The following is a 23,444-nucleotide window of genomic DNA, read 5'->3' on the forward strand; positions in this document are numbered from 1 at the left end:
AAAACATCTATCTGTGTGCGATCCCAATAATATTGTAGTTGTATGGAAGAGCTTTTTAATCCTCAGCGACCGATATTTCTATGGACACCTACACTAGATGTCTGGTAATATCTCAACGTAATGTGGTCAGAAATTCACCTTACAATATGTACACAACGAATTTCTACGCTGGTAATTAATATGGTTTGAATGATATAATTGTTATACACATTTTAGTCACATGTCGAGTAAGGTTGTGTGGCTCAATGAGAGTATTAAAGAAACGGAAACTGAACTGGTTGAATCTTAACAACTTCAGGAAAACGATGGAGCTCAAGAGAAAATGACAGGCCGATGAGGTCTGTAAGATTACAAGATATATCAGAAAAGTTTTATTACAAAGATTATAATTTCGTGAAATTTCTTTGTCAAAACGGTGACAAGAGAACTGGGCACAAGGTATAACAACATTATCAATGTCCTTTACCCCAACACATTTTACAAACATAAACTGGGCATAACTGGGTAGCGTGCCACGAGAACTCGAAACAAGAAAAAAAAATCTTGAATAGGCTCACAAATACATGATAGAAATATGAAGTATTAAAACTTGAAATTTTGTCTTTATTTTATGCACATTAAAAAAAAATATGGTTATTTTTGGTATATGGACAGATCAAGCCAACCAGATATGAATAAATCTAAAGCTATTTCAATAACGTTATTTAAATTTTACCTGAAGTCTATTGATAGAGCATACAATTGTTAAATATATCCACTAGGAGATTTATAGGGACAGGTGGGACAATATTGACGCTAGGTTTACCTTTAAGTGGTATCAATTATATAAAGTTTTTGTTCACAATAACTAGCGTATTTTGTATCCGTTGAATTAGATTACTTCCAAGAATTACCTATGATGTTTTAGCTTTAGTGAACTCATTTAAGAGCGTATCGTACGAAGACAAGAAGAAAAAATACCGAAAAGTTTGCGTACAATAAAGCCATGACCGTTTGGCAGAGGATATCTAGCATGTTGGTTTACTGTATCGACATGTAAAATTTTATTGCAGATAAAATTGGGTGAAACCATCTTTCGTTTACACGTTAACTGCAGTTTCCTATGGAAACCATTGAGGGTCAGTTATAGTTATTTCTTATCATTAACTTTACAGTTTAATATTTCTTATTAGTTTTGTATTTTGTTTTAGTCATTTTTCGATCGTTTGATACAACTACAGACGAGATGATGGGCGTTAGAACTAACACATCAAAGTCCCTACAGTATACCTCTCATCGTGTAACTTACCGTCATGGCTGTAGAGAGCGTTGTACCGTCTAATAATCTATTGTCTGTGAGTGTTTTAAGCAAAACTAATTACATTTCTGGTTTGCATAAATGACATTAAAATTAGTTTAGTCCAAATTATTATGACATTCACATGAATTTTATACATGGTCATTGAGTTGAACTTTTATATCGTCATGATGGAGTTGAACTTTTATATCGTCATTGAGTTGAACTTTGATATCGTCATGATGGAGTTGAACTTTTATATCGTTATGATGGAGTTGAATTTTCATATCGTCATGATGGAGTTGAACTTTTATATCGTCATGGAGTTGAACTTTTATATCGTTATGATGGAGTTGAACTTTTATATCGTCATGGAGTTGAACTTTTATATCGTCATGATGGAGTTGAACTTTTATATCGTCATTGAGTTGAACTTTGATATCGTCATGGAGTTAAACTTTTATATCGTCATGGAGTTGAACTTTTATATCGTCATGATGGAGTTGAACTTTTATATCGTCATGGAGTTGAACTTTTATATCGTTATGATGGAGTTGAACTTTTATATCGTCATGGAGTTGAACTTTTATATCGTCATGATGGAGTTGAACTTTTATATCGTCATTGAGTTGAACTTTGATATCGTCATGATGGAGTTGAACTTTTATATCGTTATGATGGAGTTGAACTTTTATATCGTCATGATGGAGTTGAACTTTTATATCGTCATGATGGAGTTGAACTTTTATATCGTCATGGAGTTGAACTTTTATATCGTCATGATGGAGTTGAACTTTTATATCGTCATGGAGTTGAACTTTTATATCGTCATGGAGTTGAACTTTTATATCGTCATGATGGAGTTGAACTTTTATATCGTCATGGAGTTGAACTTTTATATATCCTCATGGAGTAGAACTTTTATCTATCGTCATGTAGTTTTAACTTTTATATCGTCACGGAGTTGAACTTTTAAATACCAACATTGAGTAGAACTTTTAAATACCAGCATTGAGTCAAACTCAAAAGTCGACAGAACGTCAGAACAATTTAGACTAGGCTTTGATTTGAATTCTACAACGCAACGAGCTTAATTTCAAATGACATTAGACCTCTGGCGATACAAAAGACTGAATGTTTTTTTTAGATAATGGCAGGACTTCGAAGGTGTGAAACCTTCGTCTGTGGTGTAACCATGATACACCTGTCTGTGGTGTAATCATGATACAAATAGTCCGTATATGACTCCATTCAGAACAACGTTGAAAAAAAATCGAAGATCCAGACAGAATTTCTCATTCGAAATATTGAAATTTAATTATTATCAAGTTTGAACAAGCTTTAATACAAATTCATTATACAAAAGCCAAATATTTGTGGATTTTTTAAAAAAAATAATGTTTGTGTAATCTCATCGGTATTATTTCGGGGCGTAATTTACACCCACGAATAATATCGTTTTCACGCAATTCCGTAAAATACAAAACGCATAACAATCTAGCATGACTTATGCAGGTTATGAGTAACGTAGATTTTAAGAGGTACCAAAATATCATGAAGTACCATTAATTAATTAGCATGTGAATTTAAAGATGCTTATGGATTCTTTGAAAAGAGGTACACTGCTAAGGTTATTTTCTCATTGTCTGATCGTTCATCATTATCGTCTCAATACTCCCAGAATCATCATTAGTGTCTCAATACTCCCAGAATCATCATTATTGTCTCAATACTCCCAGAATCATCATTATCGTCTCAATACTCCCAGAATCATCATTATTGTCTCAATACTCCCAAAATCATCATTATTGTCTCAATACTCCCAGAATCATCATTATCGTCTCAATACTCCCAGAATCATCATTATCGTCTCAATACTCCCAGAATCATCATTATCGTCTCAATATTCCCAAAATCATCATTATTGTCTCAATACTCCCAGAATCATCATTATTGTCTCAATACTCACAGAATCATCATTATTATCTGAATACTCCCAGAATACTAAATCATTGTCTCAGTGCAGCCAGCATCAACAAGTGTCTCAACACTTTTAACAAAATTAATTAGCTCGTCAGTGATTCCAGCATTATCATTCAGCAATTCAATACATCCAAAAGCAGCAACCAGTGTGTCAAGCTCTGTTGTCCAGGAGCAAAAGGCCCAAGGGCCTGAAGCTCTGTTGTCCAGGAGCAAAAGGCCCAAGGGCCTGAAGCTCTGTTGTCCAGGAGCAAAAGGCCCAAGGGCCTGAATGGTCTCCAGAGTTACAATGCTTCTTGTAATGGTCACAAAAATAATATTGACAAAAAAAGGTAAAACAACCTGAACTGTATGTATAGGTAATCCAAATGTTAACTGTACTTAACATTAACATCTGTTCCATGCTAAGACTTCCAACCAAATTTGAATTAATAGAAATTACATCTAAAAATGTAACTTTTCTATATAAACTCTTCAGAAGACAAAAATTTCGATCAATTCGACTGTTTTGACCCCACCTCTCAGGCCCCTGGGGGATAGGGACCATATGATTTACAATTATGGTGTGCCTTTGGCAATATGGAAGGTTTCTGCAAATTTGTATAGAAATCGATTTAGGGGTTTTCCAGAAGAAGTCGAAAATGTTAAAAGTAAGGGATGCATGAGACTTTATCTCAGAAGACAAGAAAATTACCACTTGGAATACAGTCACAATGCACAAAAAATATCAACACAGAGGAAGGATTATGTTGTTTTACTTATAAAACTTGATCAGATAATAAATAAACATGCAAATGCTAACATATACAAGGGGAGATAATCTTAGATCTACAAAGATTGATTGATTGGTGTAACCAAGGAAATACAGCAAGTACATAGCAAGCTTTTCTTCAAACACATTTTACCGTGGATACAGACATATCACTGGTAACCATGGAAACATGACAACAAAAACTTTTGTAGTGTAACATACCATAAGGCATTCTGTTTTATATGTTATTGACAACAAACTGGTTCTCTCACTTTCCTGATTTAGATCACGTTTTCTCATGATTATATTTTTGTGGTAATATAAAATTTTCATCAGACATTATTTTTACAGAAAAGTAATATTCCTTGAAAGTTTCTATACACAGTTGACACTGAATGGAAATTAATATGAAATCTTATTTTTGTTTCAGCTAAATATTAAGATGTACTTCTTATATGATCACTGAAATGTATCAAAGTAATCAGCCAAGACTTTGTAAAGTATCTATACCAGCCAGACATGCTAGAGATTTGTTATGTTGGGACTTCACATAAAAATAAAATACTGTCAAATCCTTTATTTTCCGTTAGGTATTTATTTTGGTTGATATCGTGAGTAGCATCAGTTCAATGAATTTTTATGTCTGTGGTAAAGTTACAAAACAAAACAATAATTGATGAAGGATTATCTAAGCACTAGTAGATTTCGTGAGTACCTACTATTCATCAACGAAATCAAATGTCAATGTTTACTCCTGTCTTGGAAAAACATGAAATTTGAACCCAACAAAAATATAGGATTTGACAATATTCCTGACATTTCAGTACAGTTTATTGTTAACAACAAATAAACAAGTGCTTCAATGATCATACATGATTCAGGGCATATCTGTTGTGTTGCTAAGTTGTACCCAACATATCAACTTTCTGTGAACATGTCTGGCCAGGACAAATTAGTTACAGTAATATTTCTATAATTGTTACTGTAAATTTGACCTTTTCCCCTGATGTGGAACCTGTTAAGTCAAAACAAATAACTACTGTTGATGTACCCTTCTTTATAAATCATTATGAAATTACTGTTGTAATTCTGTCTCTGTCTGAACCAATACGAAGCTGAATAGACAGGACAGTATTACTGTTGACATGGGTGTCCTGTCTTTTCATAATGAAGAGTTATCTGCCCTTGTGAGGAGGTACTAATGGTTACATCATTTGTCATTTTCTCATGACTTCACTCTCACAAACAATTGATGTAGCAATCAATACCTGCTCACAAGGGCAGATAACTCTGCATTACGAAAAGACAGAATATTTACCTGTTGGCAATACCAAATCCACGACATGTTTTGCATTGGTGTGTTTTTTTTCTGAAGAATATCAAATTTCATGTTGGTGTTTTGTAGGCTAAAAACAATACACCTTATTAAACTTACAATAAGCCTAGGAGCCCATCAATATACATGTAGGCATCAGCATGTAATTCATCGTGCTTTTACCAGGCATGGATTTATTGTTGGATAAATAACAGCCGTCAAAGCTTACCACAAGGAATTTGTCAAAATTATTTCATGTTCAACTGACATTTCGATCAAGAGTTGATAAATCCAAAACAACATATAAAAGTCAATAGAACATCAGAATAATGCACCTGAAGGAATTTGATACCGTCACACTAACAAGCAACAATTTTTATCATGGCATGTACATTTTTTTTTGGAGGAACTTCATTCCTTATACAGATACGGCACAATACATCAGACTGACTTTCCAGGTTCCACGTTAATATCATAGCTTACACATCCTATCACAACAGACATAAGCTCGTACAAAAATAAAAGCTATCCTGTTTCACTTGAAAGACACAGCTGAACAACTCATAAATTAACATACATAATATAAAAAACAAGATGTAAACCACTGTCTGCCTACCACAACAGAACTCGGGAATCAAAATGGCAGAGGGTGCAGATATAATTCCTATCACTGTGAAGATGAATTTGTAATGATGTGAAATTATAAAAATTCTAATAACATATATAATCATCAAAAGTTCACAGTTATGGTCCATCAAAATCTTTTTCAAAGTACTTCAAACTGTGGCTGACATTTCTTGTGTTGTGGTGGGCAGACAGTGATACCGCACTACGTGTAATTCTTAAGACGTAGCATAATGGTCACAGTAAAGCTTGACTCTGTGTACAATAGCCATACAGGACCACCTTGTGTCAAAATATTACATTTTAACCCTAAACTCTCATGAGTCTTTTGGTATTTGGAACATCATGGAATCTATTATCCAGGCAAATCTCAAACATACAGGGAAATATTTCACGTTGACAGAACAAACACATCTCCCAATGGTGGAGATTTCTACCCTGTCAGTTTTTTCAAATCCAACACTGAAAACAACATGTACTCATCTGTACCTTAACACTGGAAATGTAATTTCACACCTCGGCAGTGTGTAAAATCTTTCATGCTAGTCATTTCTAATAGAAAGTACACATTCTTCCACTTACAAAATCTTGAGTCTTTTTAATAAGTTGAAATTACCGATGACAAAATATGAGACAAACTTGATGATTAACCATCACTTATTACAGTACCTATCTCAAAGACATTAGGAATGCCTGTAATGTTGTTCTAAAATCAGGGGAAACAACTCCCTAATACTAGATTATAGTTTATCAGAATTAGGAAGTTAATAGAGCAACAGAAATTAAGGAGGTTATAGAGGACAAAAGGTCATGGGTTATAAGTCAAAGAGAGCTAAACGTCAAAGGTTATAGGAACAGATATAATATATATGCACCTGTTAAATACAAAGAAGAGAAGCAACACCATGAGGATACATATTTACGTAACAAATTTGTGGAATACTGATGAAAAAGTTACGATCTACTCACTCAAGCCTTCCATACATACAGTCGATCCCCTTTAATTCTGATTCAAAGTCTACATTAAGATGTTTATACATGGGGACTGGAATAAATTTTGATGAAATTTTCTTTTTCATTCATTCAGAGAAAAAAATTTCTCCAAGCCTAGGACTCCAGATTAATAAAATTTAACTGCATACAATCACATGTGTATGTGGATCAAATATGTAATTACATGTGAAACTAGGTCAATTCACATTTCACATGTCAGCCAGTACATAATTATTTCGTGTGTATATAAGGTCAAATATGTAACTCACGTGTATAACTAAGTCAATCATGTATGCATAACTCATTTATGTAAATAGATCAGGTGTGTAAATTCAACATGTGTATCTAGATCAAACAGAACTAGTTCAAGTGTGTAACTAGGTCAATTCCACCCAAATTCTAACATTTTTAAATAAACTGTATTTTATCATTAACCTATCAAATTTATTCTCTGTCAATGAGAACCAGCTACATATAAAACAACTATAAGACAGACCAAAATTTGACCAATATCAATAGCCATGTATACAATACAGTGTCTTAAACCCTGCAAATGGTTTCACTAAACATTGAATATATACATCTATGTAATTTGCATGTTCGACCAAATCTGGGCCAACCTATCACTAAGACACATGTATATTTGCGATAATACACCTGTGTCAAAAATATTCCAAATATTCTATTTCTCATCTTACCTAACAAATACCATTATTTACGTATAAATTAATCCTTTCCTTACCTAACAAACAGTTTTATTTACATATAAATTTCACCAGTTAGCATATATCTTCAATAGTTTTCCCTAGAAAAATAGTATAACATTGGTCTTAAAATATCTTGTACCTAAATAACACACCAACCTGCGATACAGTTATAATATCTAAATGTAATTCACCAGACATGCATACTTCTTATCAACAGGACAAATAACTTTTTTTTATACATAGATGTTTTAAATATTATTTACCTAGAATATCTTCATCTTAATTATTGGCCCCTTTGAATTTGCTGCATTGTTCATGTCAAAGTTTCATACTTAATTTTCAATTAAACAACTACAAAGCCTTCATGAGACAACTCCCATTGCTGTTAACTTCACAACGTTTGTGATTTCAGTATCTCAGCAAGTTTGTGGTGATCAACTTTTTTGTACTGCTCCTTTTCTTTATTATACATGTCTTTGTTCGAGGTGATTAACTCTCACTGTTTTGATTGCGATCGTTTATAGTAACCTGAATCACACAAATCAGCTACAAAACCTAACAACTCAAAATTGAACAATGCTCTTTAACCATACAAATGGCAATCATTTAAACACACAACTCTCTGACATATAGAAAGAATTCACTTTGAACTATATCTAGGAATTCTATAATAGTAAATCCCTACACATCTTTGAAACTTCTAGGCTTCCTGAAGTAATGTAAAATTTGGTTGGATCTCATGCTGTTTTATCTCTATCCAAAATACATGCTACACAAGACTTCATACACTTACACAAGAAATCATATTATGATATAAACTCTATGAGCATCCGACTATTGCATCCTGAGACTTTAGCATATAAGGCCACTGGTGACCTTGACCTTTAACCTCTGTTTGAAGTGAACAATACTGACAGGGAGCTAATTAACCTACCTACAAAGTTGGTTACACCTCTCTTAATAGCCAGTCTGGACAAATATGAAATGAAAACCATTTCTAAGACTAGATTTATCCAGTATCCTCTTGCAAATTTGATTTTTGCACAAAGAGTAACTTACAGAGAAACCATGATATAGAGACACTGTACTGCACTATCAGAAAGGCTACTTTAAATTCAAGCTTTTTCTGATGCGTCGCTTATAACCTGTGTAACATGCCGACACTTTTGAGTGTGCTTTGTATGACACCTGACTACCTCATTAATATGTCTCCCAACACTTCTTACACTGGTAGGCTTTCACATTCAATACTTCTCAGCAAATAGATTATAAACCTCCAAGTAAACGGAGGGTTTAGTTATCATCAATCCAGATCACATTTAGATATTATTTGTTTCTCGATACACACATAAAACACATACTTGTTTCAAGAAAAACAGGTACATTTACTCATAACAACAGATATCACTTGTATTACGTTATATTCTATAACATATCATTTGATTTAAGTAATATCTTGTACTCAGATTTATAGATACTACTTGTTTGAAGTAATATCTCATTACATATTACTTGTTTTAAGTAATATCTTGTAATCATATTAAAATTTTATGGATCAAATTTCCACAGGGGAAACTTATAATCACATCTACGGAAAAATATTTTCCAAAGAAATCACATTAAGAGTTAGTATTTCCAAACAAGTAACTTATTACTAACATAACTAGGATTATTCTTTCCTAAAGTAAAACATTTAAATCACATTTCAAAGTAGTATCTTCCAATCTACTCCAGATATTATTTCCTCCAACAAAGTGAACGATCATTTCTATAAGATTATAATCACTGACTTTCATTAAATACAATTTTAAGGGCACATTTTAAATACAAATTTTGCATTTCTTAATAAAAATTTGAATGGAAAATTGAATAAATTTATTACGCATATTTTGATCCCTAACACAGTCACATGATCTGGAATATCCAATTACCATTGGAAAGTTAAAAAATGTCATGTTGATTGAATCATTTTACGAAATTGTCATCTTTGAGTGGTTACTGCTGCAGTGTAATGTGTTGGTGATATGTAAATCTGGAGACTTTTACACAGACATTTTCGCATAACAACACATCAAAAGAATCGCAGTTTGGACACTTCTGCAAAAATAATCATGAATTCAGTGGTTATATATTATTACACCAGCTTGATAAATTTGCATGTGGATATCTTGTTGTAAGCAACAGACTTGATATAACCAGCGAAGCTTGTCCAATCATGATACATCGAATCACAGTACATTTCCACTCACAAAACACAACTCCCGACTGCCTGCTGACTCACAGTCAAATGCAGTTCACAGAGCAATCTGGACTTCTGCAAGATTTTTCCAGAATTTCCTGACAACCCACTGCCAGTACAATGTAGTCATAGAGATGTTTGAATACCTCTTGTTTTTTTCAATACTACATCAGTATATGTTCACTACACCTGTGCCGGCCAGCGAGTTGATCACACCTTGCATTCCTCCCTGTAACTGTCCTAATTGCGTTCAAGGTCATCACCTTGGCTCTGTGACGTCAGAGAATCACACAACATTTGCAGTATCTTTGCCGACCATTTCCCACTGATGGTGGTGGCGTCACTGGTGCAAAGTAGGCATGTACCTTGATGTTGGGTAGCCGTGTCTACAAAGGAAAATAATTAATAAATATTGCATCACATCATCACATTAGGTATCTCTCTTATGTTATGTATCCATTCCAGGGGTTACAATCACTTTCACTCCCTACACTCCTGGACCCATCCTCGATACTCTAGGGGATACAATCATTTTCACTCTCTACACTCCTAGACCCATCCTCGATACTCCAGGGGTTACAATCACTTTCACTCTCTACACCCCTGGAACCATCCTCGATACTCCAGGGGTTACAATCACTTCCACTCTCTACACCCCTGAAACCATCCTTGATACTCCAGGGGTTACAATCACTTTCACTCTCTACACCCCTGGAACCATCCTCGATACTCCAGGGGTTACAATCACTTTTACTCTCTACACCCCTGGAACCATCCTCGATACTCCAGGGGTTACAATCACTTCCACTCTCTACACCCCTGGAACCATCCTCGATACTCCAGGGATTACAATCACTTTCGTTTTCTACAACCCTGGAACCATCCTTAATGCTCCAGAGGTTACAATCACTTTCACTCTCTACATCCCTGAACCATCCTCGATACTCCAGGGGTAACAATCACTTTCACTCTTTGTACCCCTGGAACCATCCTCGATACTCCAGGGTTTACAACCAATTTCACTCTCTACAGCCTTGGACCCTTCCTTGATACTCCAGGGGCAAGGCTTGCACTGGCGATCGCCAATGGCGCCATTGGCGCCATTGGCGAAAGTGAAATGAGATTGGCGATTTCAAATTTCTATTGGCGAAAATGCCGATTAGAGACATTTCCAGTCACCGATGACTGTATAGAGAAAAATCACTGGCGTTTAACTTATTTGTAACGAGTGACACAGGTAAATTTTGCTCCGACATCATTGTGTACTACACGGTCATGGCTAACTGACTCCCGCAGCTGGGGCAAGGTCAGCTATCGGAACTCTTTTGTGTTTTGACAGCAACGTTTACCTGTCTAAACAGCAACACGCCTGTAATGAAAATCGCCAATTATCCAACGATGTCTCCATTGTCTCAATCCGAGATAGCCTCTGCCGTGAACAATAAGGTAAGTTAGCTGAAGGAAAGATGTTGTTTTATCGGGAATTGGCTTACGGTAGGTCGATCATTAGGTGTGTCGATGTCGTCAATTGGGCACGAGTTTGTGATTTCTGCAGACATAACTTAGTAAACTAGTGTATTTGAAAGGGCCCGAAATAGGCTTCTTAACCTTTTTTTTTTTTTTTAAAATAGCAAGAAACACAAGATATAATTTTGTTGTTTTTACACTATGTTGCCGATTTTGTTTTATATTTTTGTACATATTTAGTCACATCAGATCTGGCCCTTCACTAAGATAGATCGTTAGATGAAATGGGAAAACGTAAACTCCCCTTTAGTGATAGGGATGGGAAAGTACCCAGATTGTCATCATTTGGTTTTAAGACACCATCTATTGAAAAGGAAAATGACAGCCCTGATCAGGTTACTAACAAGGGCAGTAGTTCAAGAAAGTTTCTAGATAGTTGGAAAATTGGCAGGCCATGGCTAAAATATGACCCAGAGCAAAATCTCATGTTTTGTGACATATGTATGAAGGCATTAGTTAGAAATAGTTTCACTGATGGCTGCAGTAAGAAAGAGTGCTTGGTTAAGCATGAGAAAGGATCAGGTATATACAACTATTCATCATTTATGAACAGAAAATTATGTAAATTTAGATTAAGTAATTCAGAAATGCCTAGAGGATGGTACAATATAGTTACTCATTACAGCCTGCTTGGCACATGAATTAGAAACACAATCTTTTAGTTTAACGATTATGTCTTTATTATCTCTGAAGTGTTTTTAAGATATATATTACTTAGGAAGTTACTGTAATAAGTATAATACTTTGATGGTGTAAAATAAGGTTCGATGTAATCCTGTATCTCTCTGCAAACGTCCAATTCTAGTCTAAATTTCATTTTCAATTTTACAGATGAGAACTCTCACTCTGCTGCTTTGGCAACACAACAGCAAACTGTCGAGATGCAGAAGGCCTGTAATAATTCCATGTTTATAAACTCTTTTACCATATACTGTATTATGTTTGATGTATTGTTGTTAAAACAGTGAATAAATAATGTAATTATATAATTAGCATATGTGTTATTATTATATGAGGGAATTAAGGGCTCGTCAGGTGAGGGTGAGGGTGAGTTCCGGAATCTGTTCGCGCGCTTATAGCAAAAAAAAATTTTGGCGAAACTGAATTTTGACCCAGAGCTAGCCCTGAGGGGATACAATCACTTTCACTCTCTACAGTCCTGGACCCATCCTCGACACTCCAGGGGTTACAATCACTTTCACTCTCTACAGTCCTGGACCCATCCTCGATACTCCAGGGGTTACAATCACTTTCACTCTCTACACCTCTAGACCCATCCTCGATACTCCATGGGTTACAAAAACATTCTCTCTCTACACCTCTAGACCCATCCTCGATACTCCAGGGGTTACAATCACTTTCACTCTCTGCATCTCTGGAACCATCCTCAATACTCCAGGGGTTACAAAAACATTCTCTCTCTACACCTCTAGACCCATCCTCGATACTCCAGGGGTTACGAAAACATTCTCTCTCTACACCTCTAGACCCATCCTCGATACTCCAGGGGTTACAAAAACTTTCTCTCTCTACACCTCTAGACCCATCCTTGATACTCCAGGGTTTACAATCACTTTCACTCTCTACACCCCTTGAACAATCCTTGATACTCCAGGGTTTACAATCACTTTCACTCTCTACACCCCTTGAACAATCCTTGATACTCCTGGGGTTACAATCACTTTCACTCTCTGCATCTCTGGAACATGTGATGGCAAAATTATAGGCACAAGCAAAGCAATTTCATAGGGTCCATGAAAATAAAAACTGATCAATCACAAGCTTTTGAAGATTACCAGGGAGTAACACCCAACTTCAAAGCCATTATGATACACTGTTATGCGACCTTGAGGTTTGTTTAATATAAGGATCAAACTAGTCTGTTTGTCTGTGCACAAGGTGTCACTGATATACTGAAGTGTTACTCAGAGTAAACAGATGCCAGCAACAGTGACATACTCAAGTGTTACTTACTCAGAGTAAACAGATGCCAGCAACAGTGACATACTCAAGTGTTACTTACTAAGAGTAAACAGATGCCAGCAACAATGACATACTCAAGTGTTACTTACTCAGAGTAAACAGATGCCAGCAACAGTGACATACTCAAGTGTTACTTACTAAGAGTAAACAGATGCCAGCAACAGTGACATACTCAAGTGTTACTTACTCAGAGTAAACAGATGCCAGCAACAGTGACATACTCAAGTGTTACTTACTCAGAGTAAACAGATGCCAGCAACAGTGACATACTCAAGTGTTACTTACTAAGAGTAAACAGATGCCAGCTAGAGTGACATACTCAAATGTTATTTACTCAGAGTAAACAAATGCCTGCAAGAGTGACATACTCAAGTGTTACTTACTCAGAGTAAAGAGATGCCAGCAAGAGTGACATACTCAAGTGTTACTTACTCGGAGTCGCCGGATGCCAGCAACAGTGACATACTCAAGTGTTACTTACTAAGAGTAAACAGATGCCAGCTAGAGTGACATACTCAAATGTTATTTACTCAGAGTAAACAGATGCCTGCAAGAGTGACATACTCAAGTGTTACTTACTCAGAGTAAAGAGATGCCAGCAAGAGTGACATACTCAAGAGTTACTTACTCGGAGTCGCCGGATGCCAGCACGTGTAATTAACTGACAGTCATACAGCTCTATTCTTTCCAGCCCCTGACAGCCCATCAAATGTTCAAGGGATGCGTCTGTGATCAGAGGGCAGTTGTCAAGCTCCAGAATGTGGAGATGTTCTGTTGCACAAGTTCCTGTCCCAATGTGGCGAATTCCTTCATCTGTAATCAACTCGCAGTGGGAGAGACTCTGGTATATAAAAAACACAGTGTGAGAGCCTTTCTTTGGTATAGAATTTGTTGTATATCGTTTGTTTTCATTTATATTTACATAAAATAAACAAGAGTATCAGTGAAACTGATGAATTATCCCCAAAAATGATTTCATTGAACACAAAATTTTTAGGATTTTATTTTCAATATACATGTACTTTCCATGTACTGATTTACAGACAATATACTTACCATGTACTAATTTACAGACAGTATACTTACAATGTACTGATTTACAGACAATATACTTACCATGTACTAATTTACATACCATGTCCTAATTTACAGACAATATACTTACCATGTACTAATTTACAGACAGTATACTTACCATGTACTAATTTACAGACAGTGTACTTACCATGTACTAATTTACAGACAATATACTTACCATGTACTAATTTACAGACAATATACTTACCATGTACTAATTTACAGACAGTGTACTTACCATGTCCTAATTTACAGACAATATACTTACCATGTACTAATTTACAGACAGTATACTTACCATGTACTAATTTACAGACAGTATACTTACCATGTACTAATTTACAGACAGTGTACTTACCATGTCCTACTTTACAGACAATATACTTATCATGTACTAATTTACAGACAGTATACTTACCATGTACTAATTTACAGACAGTATACTTACCATGTACTAATTTACAGACAATATACTTACCATGTACTAATTTACAGACAATATACTTACCAATGCGCTGACTTTGGGACAATAGTTGGACAGGTAATTCAGTGTAGAGTCAGTTATCTGTTATAAACAATGGATTATAGCTTGAAAAATAAATATTAAACAAGATTTTTCAATGTTAATGTGAAAGAAGACTTTCAACACCTTTACACCTAATCAACAAACACTGCTTTTATCAGCCTTTGGAGTTTTTGTTAAATCACAAGCATCTATATCTAGTGAACAAGAGATCTTAAGGTTGTGAATTCAGACTAAATCCACAGATTTCTCATATATATACATCATATTTGTATAAAGTCTGATCAAAATTTCTAATATAAAGTTGCTGGATTGAGTACAATAATTCAACATGTTAAACATGTTATACCAGTTTTTTCTGCACAGCTAATTGTTTGATTTACAAACAATATGTATCAAAGCATAATCAGAGGTACAGAAAACAGAATAAAAAAAAATCAGACCGCAAGGAAAACAACAGGTCTAGGATTCTGATGATTAACACCCTAAAAGATTTTTCTTTCTGTTTAATATGTTTATCATCCTCCATCCTCCTTCCTGAACAGTTTGTGTCATTTTGAGACAGGTCTATCATCCCCCATCCCCCTTCCTGAACAGCTAGGGTCATTTTGAGACAGGTCTATCATCCCCCATCCCCCTTATTCAACGGCTAGGGTCATTTTGAGACAGGTTTATCATCCCCCATCCCCCTTCCTGAACAGCTAGGGTCATTTTGAGACAGGTCTATCATCCCCCATCCCCCTTCCTGAACAGCTAAGGTCATTTTGAGACAGGTCTATCATCCCCCATCCCCCTTCCTGAACAGCTAAGGTCATTTTGAGACAGGTCTATCATCCCCCATCCCCCTTCCTGAACAGCTAGGGTCATTTTGAGACAGGTCTATCATCCCCCATCCCCCTTCCTGAACAGCTAGGTTCATTTTGAGACAGGTCTATCATCCCCCATCCCCCTTCCTGAACAGCTAGGGTCATTTTGAGACAGGTCTATCATCCCCCATCCCCCTTCCTGAACAGCTAGGGTCATTTTGAGACAGGGCCTTCTTGTAGCAGCTGGTACCTTCCTCATGGCACAACATACAGGAGGCCTGTGTCATGCAATCAATTAGGTAAAGTGTCAAGTACACAACCATGACAGATCAGACCAGTCAGTTTCTCAGCTTCCTGAGAAACACAAATCACGACAGATCAGACCAGTCAGTTTCTCAGCTTCCAGAGAAGCACAAACCACGACAGACCAGACCAGTTAGTTTCTCAGCTTCCTGAGAAACACAAACCATGACAGATCAGACCAATCAGGTTCTCAGCTTCCTGAGAAACACAAACCATGACAGGATAGGGAATGTTTAACAACACACCTAGGATCTTTGATGACAAAAACTATGGTGTATGAAACAATACTAATTTTGTAAAATTTACTTACTTGTATGCATTCTTCCAAGTCCATTTTTTCTAAGCAATTGCAATTCTGAAAATACACAGTTCATATCATAGAAAGAATACCTTAGTGATGTCCGTCTTAATGCATATAATATCTTTTGTATCTTCTAGGATATATACTTGTAGCTAAAATGTTATCTAAATTTGGTAGCATTTTTGCATTTGATTCTACATGTGGTTACCTCCCTTTGATACATCCTCAAATGCAGACAATTTTGGATAGTTATCTACCCTTTACTGACTGTTAAACTCTTCAGTAGGAATATCCACCTACCTATTGACACACACTGGAGTTAATTACCTTTGACTGATTGCTATAAATAGGTGTCAGTGAAGGCTTACCTTGGCCAGGGCCTGGAAACCATTGTCTGTGAAATGGGAACAACAAGCAACCTCCAACGTCCTGTAAGGAAACATAGATTTTAAAACAACGATAATATTTCAGATATCTACCCACCGATAGTTGTCTTCAATACCTAAAACTAACCAAATATTATCTAAAATGTATTCAGCACCCTGTTAATCAGTCAATAACTTGATGAATGCATTTCAACTGAAATGTTATTAATAAAGACAGGATTATCACTTAGTAAGTGTATATTATAGAATGACATCTATACAAACCTTAAGTTGTGACATCCCTGGCCGAGGGAAACCAGGGCAGCATCAGTCAACCTTGGACAATTTGATATACATAGAAAAAGGAGTTGGTGACAATGTTCTCCTATTTCCTGTATAGCTTCATCAGTTATATTCTGTAAAAATATGTACAGGTCATTAACATTCATTTAACAGAAATAATGCAATAATGAAACAGAATTTTACATACAGTAAAACCTTGTTGCCAAGACATTCCTTTGTGTTCCTGGGATAACATCAAGATGTCATTGAATTTAACTGTGATAAAGTTTTTTTTCTGAACACTGCTTAACATTATTCTACATCATTTCTGTCAGAACTTCCTCAGATTTCATCATGTAGGTGATAATGATCTCAGAGATGTGTGCATATGCAGATAAAATGAAAGTGGGGAATTTCTAGAAACCTGCTTCAGAATGAGTCAGAAATTTGACTGCAAGATACTAATTACCATTGATTGAAAGTTTCCGTTCATACAACTAAAGTGGAAAATGGCATTATAAAATTCACTTTCCTGGCAGTAAAGTTCACCACCTAGCCAACACATGAGGTATTATTTCAGAACTTATTGAAAATTACTGAACTTCAGCTTAAATGTGCTCTCCTTTTGATAATTAATAAGAATGTGTGTAATAAACATGGCATGTCAATTATACAGTTATAGTTAACATCATGAACAAACACCTTGTGCAGTAAACAAACACTTATCTGGCAACATTTCTTAAGAATCAAAGCATTTTTGTACCGTCAACATGATAAACCTTATGCCAAATCAAACATAATTATAATGTACATTTAAGGTTTTTCATTTGAATGGGGGCATGGTTCAGCATATACACATGTACTTTAATTTTTTGAAATAATGAAACACATGAAAGTTACAGAATTTATTGAATTATGGGTCTAGTGCACCTTTCCACCTTGATTTTGCCACTTCTCGATTTTGCTCAGCCACATTAAACTTTGGCTAAGTATCATGGAAATATTATGGTATATTGTAAAAAATAATAACCATAACATAGAATATAGATCGTTCGAAAAATTTCAAAAACTTAACTGACCATAATTATCTCTATGTGTGTCGTTGACCTTAAAGTAAGTATAATATTTCCAGATTCACCTAAACTTAAATCAATTCTGTTTATCTAGTTGGACAATTTTAGGGCAGAAAAAATATCATCAAGAATCCCAGTTGTAAGGTATAATGATAAATCAACTCTACATGATTATATCACAACGCTGTTGCTGTAACAATATTTTGTTACAATTTCAGTGTGAAATTACATCAAAATAATTTAAATACTGTGATAACAGCCCTTCCTTTATCACAATATGATACCATTTCTACAAGAAATCTTCTCCTAGTCATAGAAATCAAGACCTGAACAGAGATATCAGTATGTTATTCTAAAAAATGAATTAAATTTCACCTAATCTGATGCCATCTGATCTTTGTAGGTCAATTTCTTGTTCACAAGAATAATTAAGGTTTCGGAAAATTTCTCAGCTGGGAGTACCATCATTAAACTCCAGTATTATAAATAAGGACAAAGCTATTTTATTGTGTTACATATTGGATGTGTCTATATACTGTAATAAACTGCCCTGTGACACATCAGGGTTTTTGTGTTGTGAGAAAATAAATGTCCAATGGGGTGTGTGCACATTATGTAGCTATAGGATTTTAAAGGGTTTTTTTGCGGAAAAATCAAAGATTCTGTGAGATGGCCGTCATTGATTGTCAGGATTATAAGGTATGCAAAACTGACACCAAAATGACTTGACACCTTATTTTAAGAACAACAATAATAAATATGATATTTACTGTATATATCAATGCCAACTATCCGAGTCAGTATCACACAAAATCAGGACAAAGTGCTTATAAACGTGATAACAACTGGCAAGACAGAAAACTAACAAGGGACAAAGACTGTACACTGTTTGGAACATAATAATGTCAAAGTATGATACGATTATCTTTTGCAACACTTGTTCAACAGTTTAGAAATTAACAGGTTTCGTTTTATTCTCCTTCATGTCAGACATCACAACAAACCAGATATCAGGAGATCTTACTCATGTTAACCAAGCATATCTATACGTCTAATAGTAATAACAGTCTTGGCACAATTATCACATAATTACATGTAATTACACACAAGCTTATTTAAAGTCGGTAAATGAGATGAAATTTTGAAGAGAATCCTTTGAAGTTTTGGACTTATATTGTTGGTCTGACATGTTAACTGAACATTTCTTGGCTCCTGGAGATCAATTTTAACTGAATTTTTCTTAACAAGCCTTGCTACTTACTGAACAACTATGTAGATTGATTTTTTTCAAGTTTTTACAATTCCTTGCTATATGCGAGATTCCAACATCTGTTACCTATAAAAAACAAAAGGATAAAGAGCTTTTAAAACTAGAAGAAAATTCTTTTCCTTAATTAAAATAAAACACTTGATGAGCCATAATCACTTAGACAAACACATAAAAAAAGAGAACTATTTTGACAGTTTTCTTCAAAAATTATAGACAAATTGTGAGAGCTAGAACAAATGGACTTTCCACTCTGGGATGCCAGCTATATTCCTCCACTGACAAGATTAAAACATTAACCTGTGGATGAGCTTATGTTACGATGACCTACCTGTGGCAAACCCTTCCCTATAAAGGTGTGTAATACAGTACAGCCCTTGGCCAGAGCTTCTATGCCATCATTCGTGACCTCTGTACACCACGATAAATTTATAATATTTAACTGATGACAGCCATCACTGAAAACAGAAAATATGAAAACATGAAATATGTCAAAATTTTGATATATATTGATAATAAATGTTATAGTAGCTTTCAAGTGTCATGAAAAAGAAATTGATGATAGTAAGCCAGTGTCCATGCATACCATCAAAACTCATCCTATACTAATAATTCTTATAAATTTATTTCCAGTGGGAAATAAACAACGATATGTTAAAGAATGTTATTTTTTGATAAAGAACTGTGAGACCCTGTTTTGTAACTAAAGCACCTTAAGACACTTTCATCCATGAAGATCATTTCATTCAATTCTACCATCCTGGATGTTAAGAAGACAATTTTTGAAATTGAAGTCAATTGACCCCATTTGGTTCAGTCAGGGTCAACACATGCAAACCATCTAGCCATCATTCCTTGTTCATAATTTAAACCACGTTTGAGAGACTTCCACTGGAAATCAAACAAATCATGCTTGAAAACCTCTTTTGCCTACATAAACTACAGTAAACTTGACCCTATCCCCACAGGGAAATGCCTGACCCTGGGGCCAGGAAATTCTCTATTTTGGTAAAGCAACTTCAAACACTTTCATTCAGGAAGAGCATTTGATTCTATCTAATGTGAGTGTTGAGAAGAAGAGTATGTAAATTTGACACTCAGGCCCCAATGGAGTCGGGACAGTATAAGTTCAATGGAGTCGGCACAGTATAAGTTCAATGGAGTCGGCACAGTATAAGTTCAATGGAGTTGGCACAGTATAAGTTCAATGGAGTCGGCACAGTATAAGTTCAATGGAGTCGGCACAGTATAAGTTTAATGGAGTCGGCACAGTATAAGTTCAATGGAGTAGGCACAGTATAAGTCACTATTTTAGTTCATCTTAGGCCAAGGAAGGTTTCTGCGAAATTTCATTTCAATTGGTTCAGGGGTTTTTGAGAAGAAGTTGAAAATTTCAAATTGTTTGTGGATACATGACGAGAGACTTTGTCTCAAGTGAAGAATTTCATATTTCATATTAAAGTGAAACAAATTCAAGACAAGTATTGTATAAAATAGACATCTTTACATCAAACTTAAAGCCATGTCCACTCTATTGTCTGAGGTTTTAAGTTACAATGTAATATGTAAATGAGTGACAACATTTGATTATCTAAAGTTATGACACAATAAGCTATAACGCATGTGTAATATGACAAATTATCACATGGGTATATTCACTAAATAACAAGGCGAACATGAGATAAAATACATTACAGCTAAAATCATTTTATATTAAATACTGGCTACAGTAAGGAATCTTTTATATCACATATTCCAATCAGAAACAGATTTCTTTTTTAACCAGCAAATCAAATTATATACAACAATATTCTAAATATCAAATGACCTTGAACCTTGATTTCTTACCTGACAGCCTTGAGAGCAGAGTTGGTGACCTGTGGACAGGAACTGATGTCCAGTCGGTGTAACTTATGGCTGTACTTGCCCAAGTTCTCACAAGTCCTGCAGGAAAAAAAATTGGAAATCCATTATGTGCATATAAAGGTTAAGGTCTATTTTGTATCATTCTTTAGTTATTGGTTCATTGACCTTTGACCTGCCTGTACTTACAAGTCTGTGATCTCTTTACATTGGCACTTTGACCTTGATCTTTTTACACTGATATTTGGACCTGATACTGTACTTATAAGCCTTAATTTTTTTTTGTCCTTTGACTGCTGACATCTCCGTACTTAAATACAAACTTAATTTTCATTTTTCCCTATCTTACGACAATTGCAAAACAAGCCATTAGCTTTATATTTAACTTTATTGTGGAGTCAGATGGGAGGGTGTGAAAGTTCTTAGTGTGGGAAGAAAACAGGATACTGGAGAACATCAACATGGTCAGGTAGGTGACAACCTATACGCTTTCACGTCCACTTGAGAACTATGGATGTCAAAGAGAAAAATGAGTGTGTTACCACTAGGCCATCCAACCACTTTCCCTGTATTTGCAAGTCTGTGATTTCTGTACAATGGTACTTTAGCCTTTGACTTATCTGTATAAATCTGTGATATCTTTACCCTTTTTTTTTTTTTTAACTTTTGAGCTATCTGTACTTACAAGTCTGTGATCTCTTTACAGTTGTTGAGATTCAGTTCCTCTATATTCCTACACTGCTGAGCAAATGTCCTGAAATATATTTTCTCATGACACAGTAACAATACTTAATTACAAGTTATCATAGGTAATAGCACACTGATAACAAAAGAGTACATAAATTTTACAAGTTCTAACTGATAATAACACAGATAACAACAGACAAGGGCCGTCAGAGACTTGTTATGCTCCCGAATGGGACAAAATTTAAGATTAAAACATAACAAAGGGCAATAAGAGAATTGTGATTATTGAGTACTGCCCTCCTTCTTATTGAGATCTATCTACCTTTTGTTCATGTTGGAACCTCTTACAGTTTTAGTGTAATGCTCCGGACAAATTTTAAGTATGAGAAATAACAAAGGACATCAAAATATGCAACAAGAGAGAGATGGTATTTTTGTACTGCATTTCTCCTTGCTGACATCTATCTACCTATGATGTTTTATGTTGATACCTCTGATAATTTTGTGTTATATTATGGAGAAAATTATGACTAACAAACAGACAAAGTGGCAACTCTATGCTCTCCATTCAGGGTGCATAATAAATATTACAATTTCTGATAGAAAATATCACACTGATGACAAAAAGACTTTTCTTGTCAGCATTGCAGATAGATGCCTTTTCTTGTCAACATTGCAGACAGACAGATGTCTTTATTTGTCAACACTGCAGACAGACAGATGTCTTTATTTGTCAACACTACAGACAGACAGATGTCTTTATTTGTCAACACTGCAGACAGACAGAAGTCTTTACTCATCAACACTGAAGACAGACAGATGTCTTTACTTTTAAACATTGTAGACAGATGTCCTTACTATTAAAAATTGTAAACAAGTGTTTTTACTGGTAAACATTGTAGACAGACAACTTAACTTGTCATCACTGCAGAAGGGCATTATTTGTCCAATCTGAAATTCTGGGCCCCCAATTAGGATCTATCAAAACTTCAGGTTCAGATGAAATGATATCAGTTTTATTTAAACTTTTATAAGCTTGAAATGTTTCCAGTTACTTCTGGTAAAACATATTTTCTTATCTTGTAAGATTACCTCAGCGCTGCATCTGTTATGCTTTGGCAGCCCCGGAGACTCAATGATTTCAGGAACCCTCCGCATCGCTTGGATATGTTCTCAACCACCAAGCCCTACAAACATAGTGAGGATATAGATTACATACTCTACAAACATAGTGAGGATACAGATTACATAATCTACAAACACAGAGAGGATATAGATTACATACTGTACAAGTATAGTGAAGATACAGATAACATAATCTACATAGGGAGGATACAGATTACACACACTAAAAACATAGTGAGGATACAGATTACATACTATACAAACATAGTGATGAGACAGATTACATACTATACAAACATAGTGAGGATACAGATAACATACTATACAAACATAGTGAGGATATAGATTAAATACTCTACAAAGTGAGGACACAGGTC

The 23,444-nt window shown here is 35.2% G+C and overlaps 2 protein-coding genes across 2 annotated transcripts in view; one reads left to right on the forward strand and one right to left on the reverse strand.

Moving 5' to 3' along the window:
- The first annotated feature begins 1,467 nt into the window (after positions 1–1,467).
- Positions 1,468–2,244, forward strand: LOC132543701 (uncharacterized). The gene has a single exon (XM_060207220.1). The coding sequence runs from the start codon at positions 1,468–1,470 to the stop codon at positions 2,242–2,244; it is 777 nt and encodes a 258-aa protein (XP_060063203.1).
- Positions 2,245–3,994: 1,750 nt separating this feature from the next.
- Positions 3,995–23,444, reverse strand: part of LOC132543671 (F-box/LRR-repeat protein 2-like) — a 28,003-nt gene continuing 8,553 nt past the window's right edge. The window contains exons 5-15 of the mRNA XM_060207187.1: positions 23,035–23,129; positions 21,941–22,009; positions 21,241–21,336; positions 19,724–19,850; positions 19,387–19,461; positions 17,056–17,186; positions 16,774–16,834; positions 16,415–16,459; positions 14,981–15,037; positions 14,024–14,236; positions 3,995–10,271 (exon numbers count right to left, since the gene is read on the reverse strand). Coding sequence (XP_060063170.1) covers positions 10,164–10,271; positions 14,024–14,236; positions 14,981–15,037; positions 16,415–16,459; positions 16,774–16,834; positions 17,056–17,186; positions 19,387–19,461; positions 19,724–19,850; positions 21,241–21,336; positions 21,941–22,009; positions 23,035–23,129 — 1,077 coding nt within the window. The 3' untranslated portion in view covers positions 3,995–10,163. The remainder of the gene's footprint in view (positions 10,272–14,023; positions 14,237–14,980; positions 15,038–16,414; positions 16,460–16,773; positions 16,835–17,055; positions 17,187–19,386; positions 19,462–19,723; positions 19,851–21,240; positions 21,337–21,940; positions 22,010–23,034; positions 23,130–23,444) is intronic.

This window comes from Ylistrum balloti, unplaced genomic scaffold, assembly GCF_031769215.1.
Source record: "Ylistrum balloti isolate Yb309-2 unplaced genomic scaffold, AGI_CSIRO_Ybal_v1 Utg369762, whole genome shotgun sequence".
NCBI lineage: Eukaryota > Metazoa > Mollusca > Bivalvia > Pectinida > Pectinidae > Ylistrum > Ylistrum balloti.